Here is an 8151-nt window from a genome sequence, read left to right on the forward strand (position 1 = left end):
GTCACTGGGCATGCTGGCTGGGGGACGTCACTGGGCATGCCGGCTGAGCAACGTCACTGGGCATGCTGGCTGAGGGACGTCACTGGGCATGGTGGCTGGGGGACGTCACTGGGCATGGTGGCTGGGGGACGTCACTGGGCATGCTGGCTGGGGGACGTCACTGGGCATGCTGGCTGAGGGACGTCACTGGGCATGTTGGCTGGGGGACGTCACTGGGCATGCCGGCTGAACTGACGCACTTAATGTCACCTATCACCGGCGAATTGAGTTACAGATCAGAAGTCCGTAACGAGTTACAGCGCCTCGGAATACAGATTATGTATTCAGTAGCGACGTGGCCCTCCCACCCCCTCTGTCGGATAAGACTTAAGAGTTAAACGCATGCCTTGCGCATAAGCCACATATGCGCGTCCGGTTCATATACACGTTATCCGGACAAGGAACACTGACACAGACGCCTCTCATAAGCCATTTGCAGCCGGCACAAGAACGCCCTATCCGGATAAGGGTCTGTCCGGATGTCTTCTCTGACGGTCGAAGATGAATTTTTTCCTTAATTTGGCCAACAATGTGCCGATAGATTTTATTCAGAGAATTATTCAACAAACATCACGAACAATAATAGACTTAATATTACTTCTTTGCGCAGTTACTCTTCAACTCGTTAGCTAGCGCAGGAATTCAATTTCAATTTCTTTCTTTATTATGCACCCCATACCCATACCGTGGGCGGTGGTGTAAAGGATTACAAGAAGCACATAATCGCAGGAAGACATTCCCAAGTGTCGTTATTTAATACATAACCGAAAAACGGGTAAACCGGTTTATATAGCTCCTTCCAAGAAGGTATTAACCCTCGTGACCTTTCCTGTCGTGTCGTGGCGACTTCTGGTAAGGGCGCTTGACCCTGTCCGAACACCGGTTTCACGTCGTTGAGAACCGTTTGTCGTAGATTCCGGTTGACCGAATATTTTTTTTTTGTTCCACTAAATTCCCCGAAGTTTTATTGCGTTCATAAACGCGTTCAAAATGAACGCATGTGCGTTTTTTTTTAAGTTACGTGTATGTTTATATTAGTGTTTGAATTTTGGTATAATTCGTCTAGGGAAAACGTGGGAGGTCGTGTATATGATTGGAATCCCACTTCGCCCGTGGTGGAACGACATGGGAGACATGATATCTACCTTGCGAGACATGATATCTACCTTGGGACACATGATATCTACCTTGGGAGACATGATATCTACCTTGGGAGACATGATATCTACCTTGGGAGACATGATATCTACCTTGGGAGACATGATATCTACCTTGGGAGACATGATATCTACCTTGGGAGACATGATATCTACCTTGGGAGACATGATATCTACCTTGGGAGACATGATATCTACCTTGGGAGACGTGATATCTACCTTGGGAGACGTGATATCTACCTTGGGAGACATATCTACCTTGGGAGACATGATATCTACCTTGGGAGACGTGATATCTATCTTGGGAGACATGATATCTACCTTGGGAGACATGATATCTACCTTGGGAGACATGATATTTACCTTGGGAGACATGATATCTACCCCTTTATATTGACCCAATATTACCCAATATTTCGTGTTCTATCTTGTGTTGAAAGTTTGTTTTCACCTCATCCAAAACTGTTGTAACATATCACCTCACCCAAATGCAGGTATATAAAATTAAAAGCCGTTTGAATTATAGCATAGTAAGAACTCTGTTTAGTGTTTGCAGGTTATAGTTGTGTGTGTGTAAACTAAAGTCTTTGAAAATGTAATAAGTTATTACGAAACGCGTTAAAGTGTCGCGTCAGACTAGAAATAAAAATGAATTTTGGAGAATTGATTTTTCAATTACCATCGACAGTGAAAAGAAACATAAGAAACATTGAGAAAATTCGTGTTAGAATTATTAATCTTACTTTTTCGGTCATAGACTACTACCAAAATATACTAATATATATATATATATATATATATATATATATATATATATATATATATATATATATATATATATATATAATTAAAAATAAATTTAATGGTTCACAGACCGCTGGAAAATCTGTCAAGAAAGAAAAAATATAAAAAACATCTCTCTCTCTCTCTCTCTCTCTCTCTCTCTCTCTCTCTCTCTCTCTCTCTCTCTCTCTCTCTCTGTAAAAACCTGTTTGTTATTATGTTTAGCGAGGTTCTCTATGGCACTTTGTCATAGGGAGTGTGCGGGTCCGCGGGTTTCATTAGCGGGTGGCGGACCTCCCCCACAACACCCGCTAGTAGTTTTCATTACACCATAAAATAATACTGACTTGTATAACTCACCAGAGGGTTAGACACCCTTTATGTATGTGTGTGTGTGTGTGTGTGTGTGCGTGTGCGTGTGTGTGTGTGTGCGCGTGTGTGTGTTTACTCAGCCTAGTTGTGCTTGCGAGGGTTGAGCTTTGTCTCTTTGGTCCCACCTCTCAACTGTCAATCAACTGGTGTACAGATTCCTGAGCCTACTGGGCTCTATCATATCTACATTTGAAACTGTGTATGGAGTCAGGCCTCCACCACATCACTGCCTAATGCATTCCATTTATTAACTACTGACACTAGCAAAAAATTCTTTCTAACGTCTCTGTGGCTCATCTGGGTACTAAGTTTCCACCTGTGTCCCCTTGTTCAGTGTTCCACCCGTGCTGAAGAGTTTGTCTTTGTCCACCCTGTCAATTCCCCTGAGAATTTTGTAGGTGGTTATCATGTCTCCCCTTACTCTTCTGTTTTCCAGGGATGTGAGGTTCAGCTCCTTTAGCCTTTCCTCGTAGCTCATGCCTCTCGGTTCCGGGACGAGCCTACTGGCATACCGCTGAATCTTCTCTAACTTTGTCTTGTGTTTAACTAGGTATGGACTCCAGGCTGGAGCTCCATATTCCAGGATTGTTCTGACATAAGTGGTATACAGGGTCCTGAACGATTCCTTACACAAGTTTCTAAAGGCAGTTCTTGTGTTGGCCAGTCTAGCATATGCTTCTGCTGATATCCTTTTGATGTGGGCCTCTGGGGACAGGTTCGGTGTGATATCAACCCCCACCCTGGAAACACAAACCGAAACTGTCTCTATTTTCCGCTTGTTACAACTTGTAATAAAGTTGTTGCATCTTGGCTTAACGTGTTTATGACGTAATAGAACGTTGTTACAACTTGATATATTGGTTGTTGTAACTGGTTAGGAGGTGTTAAAACTTGTTCGAACGTTGTAGCAACGTCGTAGTTTCGGTGTGTGTTTGGCGGGCAGACCTTTCTCTCTATTTGACTCTTGCAGGATTTCACCTCCCAGATGGTACCTTTTGTTCCAACCCGTTCTCGCAAATTCGTAAAGTCAATATTGACTTATTAACTACGTGCATAGGTGATATACTAAACATAATAGATACCCTTAGAAAGATTCATAGAAAACACCGACCTTACCTAACCTTGTTAGTATCTTAAGATAAGCATCTTATTGCTTCGTAATTACAATTATTACTTAACCTATACCTATTATAGGTTAGGTAATAATTGTAATTACGAAGCTATAAGATGCTTATCTTAAGATACTAACAAGGTTAGGTAAGGTCGGTGTTTTCTATGAATCTTTTTAAGGGTATCTATTATGTTAAGTATGTCACCTATGCACATATTTAAGTCAATATTGACTTATTAAATTTGCGAGAACGGGTTGCGTGTTCAGCCTCCTGCTCTTTTCGCCTAATTTCATTACCTTACACTTTCCTGAGTTGAATTTTAGTAGCCATTTTCTAGACCATTCCTCCAGTTTGTCCAGGTCATTCTGTAATCTCTGTCTTCATCCGTCTTGATTCTTCTATGTATGTATGTATGTGTGTGTTTTTACAAATCAATACCCGCCTACTACAACCCTAACATATCGTCACCCCTGGTCAGGTAAAATCAAGAGGCTTTGCATCTTACAGGGTCGGCGTTCGATCCCCAACGGTCAATGTGATTTGTGAATCCTTCCCCTCCCCCCACCCCCACCCTGGGCTATCCCCTCCCAGCACCTTGTCCTCATATCCACCTTCAAGTGGTTATAGTCATATTAACTAAGCCCTTTCCCCCCATAACTACCTCATTGTACTCTGTTGTGATTGCATTAATGCACTCAGGTTGGCTCGAGTTCCTGGGATGAGTTTCAGTACCCTCTCCTAGCACCCAGGAGATGCCCACCCTTCTCCTAGCTCCCAGGAGACGCGCACCACCCTCTCCTAGCACCCAGGAGATGCCCACCCTTCTCTTAGCTCCCAGGAGACCGCGCGTGTCTTTGACGCAGTCTGGGGACTCGTTCGAGTCCCCAATGCTTCGTGTCTATTTCTATACTTCATGTTTAAACTACAGTTTAAAGATGACGTGTATAACAAGTGTTCGAATGATGCGCCGAACAGCGAACCAAATGTTCAGAACTATGTGCGCAGGGCGCATTATATGTGCGCAGGGCGCATTATATGTGCGCAGGGCGCATTATATGTGCGCAGGGCGCATTATATGTGCGCAGGGCGCATTATATGTGCGCAGGGCGCATTATATGTGCGCAGGGCGCATTATATGTGCGCAATACAAAAATATATGAAACAGGTGCCCAACATGGACTGTTTAAGGTACCCTACATTGTCTGTTTAAGGTACCCTAAATTGTCTGTTTAGGGTATCCAACCAACATGGTCTGTTTAAGGTATCCAAAGTTACTTAAAAGCTCCATCAAGTGTTCCTTAAGGGCTCCAACAACCCCTACTTCAGATCTCCTTGCTTGCCCAAAATGTTCCACTCCAGAAAAGCCACAAATTGCACAATATCATTCTAACAAATTCGAACCCAAAGGCTGCTGCCCCCAGGTTGACAAGGCGAGTGCTTCTTCAGCCGTTTGTGGTGGCGTGCCCTGAACGGGGTGGAGCAGGTTGGGCATAGCGGGCGGTGGAGGGGGGGGAGGCATGGGTAGCCTGGGCGAAGTGGGGTTGGGCGGGGCAGGGCAGGGAGATGGTCGGGTATGACTCCCTCCTAGTTGTATGACTCCTGGGGACTTCATAAATCAACCGTGATGTATCTTGCACTACGGGCACATTACCCCCATTGGACCTGCTGCCCTCCGTCGTGGGGGGGGGGGGGGTGGAGGGAGAGCGTCTGTCTGTCTCTGTCTCTCTGTCTCTCTCTCTCTCTCTCTCTCTCTCTCTCTCTCTCTCTCTCTCTCTCTCTCTCTCCTCTCTCTCTCTCACTCTCTCTCTCTCACTCTCTCTCTCCCTCCCCCCTCTCTCTCCCTCTCTCTCCCCTCTCCCTCTCCCCCTCTCCCCCTCTCCCCCTCTCCCCTCTCCCTCTCTCTCCCTCTCTCTCCCTCTCTCTCCCTCCCTCCCTCTCCCACAGTGATTATGCTCCCCACACACAAAAGAGTTGCGTCTCATCAGAGATTTGTCGCCTGTTAGTAATTAAATCCTGGAAATCTCTAAGGGAGAGGGCAACTAATTTTATGTTCTCACCTATTTGTATTCACCTATTTGTGTCTGCAGGATCGAGCATTGACTCTTGGATCCCGCCTTTCGAATATCGGTTGTTTACAGACTATGGTCCTATTTCCCTATCATACCCCTAGTGTGTGTGTGTGTGTGTGTGTGTGTGTGTGTGTGTGTGTGTGTGTGTGTGTGTGTGTGTGTGTGTGTGCGTGTGTGTATTTGTGCCTGCATAATCGAGTTATTAGCTCTTGGACCCCGCCATTCTAACTAATCTGTTTTCCTCTATTAGGTCTACTACATATATTTCTCTAACACACACATCCTCAGAAAGCAGCCCGAGTACCCAAATGAGCCACAGGGACGTCAGAATTTTTGTTCAATGTGAGAGTAGTTAACAGATGGAATGCATAAAGCCGTGATGTGGTGGAGGCTGACTCCATACACAGTTTCAAATGTAGATATGATAGAGCCCAGTAGGCTCAGGAACCTGTACACCAGTTGATTGACATTTGAGAGGCGGGACCAAAGAGCCAGAGCTCAATCCCCGCAATTCCACAAATAGGCAAGTACACACACTCACACACACACACACACACACACACTCTCACACTCACACACACACACACACACACACACACACACACATACACACACTCACACACACACACACACACACACACTCTCACACTCACACACACACACACACACTCACACACACACACACACACACTCACACACCACACACACACACACACACACACACACACACACACACACACTCACACTCACACTCACACACACTCACACACACACACACACACACTCACACACACACACACACACACACACACACACACACACACACACACACACAATGGCTTCATATTCCACCCCCTCCTTCCTAGGCCTGATACTACCCAACGATATAATTACTAGCCTGGTGATCTGATATACAATAACCTGCTCGTCAATTATCGAAGCAATGTTAAGTATGCTCGGCCCGATAACCATCGCGATCCATGTTCCAGATAGTTGAAGAGTATGATGTAGCAGGCTGCTTACCTCCTTCAGCGACTGCGTGTGCGTGCGTGTGCGTGCGTGTGCGTGCGTAGAGAGAGAAAAGAACAAAAGGCGTTTATAGAACACCCTACGTTTTCTCCCCGAATATAGTTTTTTTTTTTTAATAATTATTATCTTCTTCTTCCACCTCCATTTTTAATTTTAAAATCTCTATATAAAATACAGATATGTAAATTATTGTTAGCAAATGTCTCTCAACTCTGGCTCTTTTTCCTCTGGATCTCGACACTGAAGCATTTGGAACTTGATAGTAAATAATTATCAAAATAAGGCACCAAATTTGGGTGACCAATAGGGGAAGGGGGCCAGGAAAGTGGTTGCTCTTTGGTCTCTGGTTAACCTAATGAATTCCTCACCCAGCTCCTTCAGCAATTTAGGTGTACATTTACCGTAAGCGCTCATACAGGGGTCTTTGAAAATATTGGCACGAACCTTAAAAAAAAAAAAGATGTCTAATGTGTATGTACTTTAATAGACTTTTTTTAGGGGGGTTTATCCTCAAAATGGCTGTTCCACCACTTTCTCATGTGGATGGTACCAACTTTTTATATACGTAGACAGTGTATGTGAAGTCCCTGAAGATATTTTTTACCAAACCCCTTAAGCTTGCAGTGTAATCTCACCCGGTTTTTGTTGTTTTAAGATTCAGCTACTTGGAACAAAAGTTCCAAGTAGCACGGGCTATGGTGAACCCGTAGTGGATTTGTGCACACATACCTCACCCGGGCGCTTATTCTGTGGCGGGGGTTCGATTCCCGCACGAGGCAGGAACAAATGGGCAAAGTTTCTTTCACCCTGAATGCCCCTGTTACCTAGCAGTAAATAGGTACTTGGGGAGTTAGTCAGCTGTCACGGGCTGCTTCCTGGGGTGTGTTGTGGGAAAAAAAGTAGTTTGTAAACAGTTGATTGACAGTTGAGAGGCGGGCCAAAAGAGTAAAGCTCAACCCCCGCAAACACAACTAGGTGAATACACACAGACACACACACACACACACACACACACACACACACACACACACACACACACACACTCACACACACACACACACTCACACACACACACACACACTCACACACACACACACACACACACACACACACACACACACACTCACACACACACACACACACACACACACACACACTCACACACACACACACACTCACACACACACACACACACACACACACACACACACCTGCCTGGGTTCAAAGCCAACAAACAAAAGCATCCCCTATGAGAAGAAGCTTCAGTTAGTAACTCAAACAAAACCATCTGTATCATCTCAAACAGCGGCTCCTCCTTCCCTCCCTCTCCACGATCGACAAGGTTAAGGATGGCAGAAATTACCCGGTGTGTGTTTCTTCTCCCTGGCCAGTATATATGCGGAAAAAACCTCCAAGTTACAATATAGTGTGACGAGAAGATTTTTATTTCATATAAAATTTTCATATAAAAACATATAAACTTATTTCATATAAAACTTATTTCATATAAACAAAACTTATTTCATATAAAAACATGGGGAATTACAAGTGTGTGTGGGAGATCGGCCGACCAGGGAGCCGGTCGGCCGA

At 44.8% G+C, this 8151-nt stretch overlaps 1 protein-coding gene across 1 annotated transcript; it reads right to left on the minus strand.

Annotated features, from left to right (window-relative positions):
- Window positions 1-1184: 1184 nt before the first annotated feature.
- Window positions 1185-1571, minus strand: LOC138362633 (dynein axonemal assembly factor 3-like; the record flags this gene model as incomplete). Its single annotated transcript, XM_069321072.1, has 1 exon — window positions 1185-1571. A coding segment is annotated over exon 1 (387 nt), but the record flags the coding sequence as incomplete, so codon positions are not given.
- Between the last annotated feature and the right edge of the window lie 6580 nt (window positions 1572-8151).

This window comes from Procambarus clarkii, unplaced genomic scaffold, assembly GCF_040958095.1.
Source record: "Procambarus clarkii isolate CNS0578487 unplaced genomic scaffold, FALCON_Pclarkii_2.0 HiC_scaffold_2197, whole genome shotgun sequence".
Lineage (NCBI taxonomy): Eukaryota > Metazoa > Arthropoda > Malacostraca > Decapoda > Cambaridae > Procambarus > Procambarus clarkii.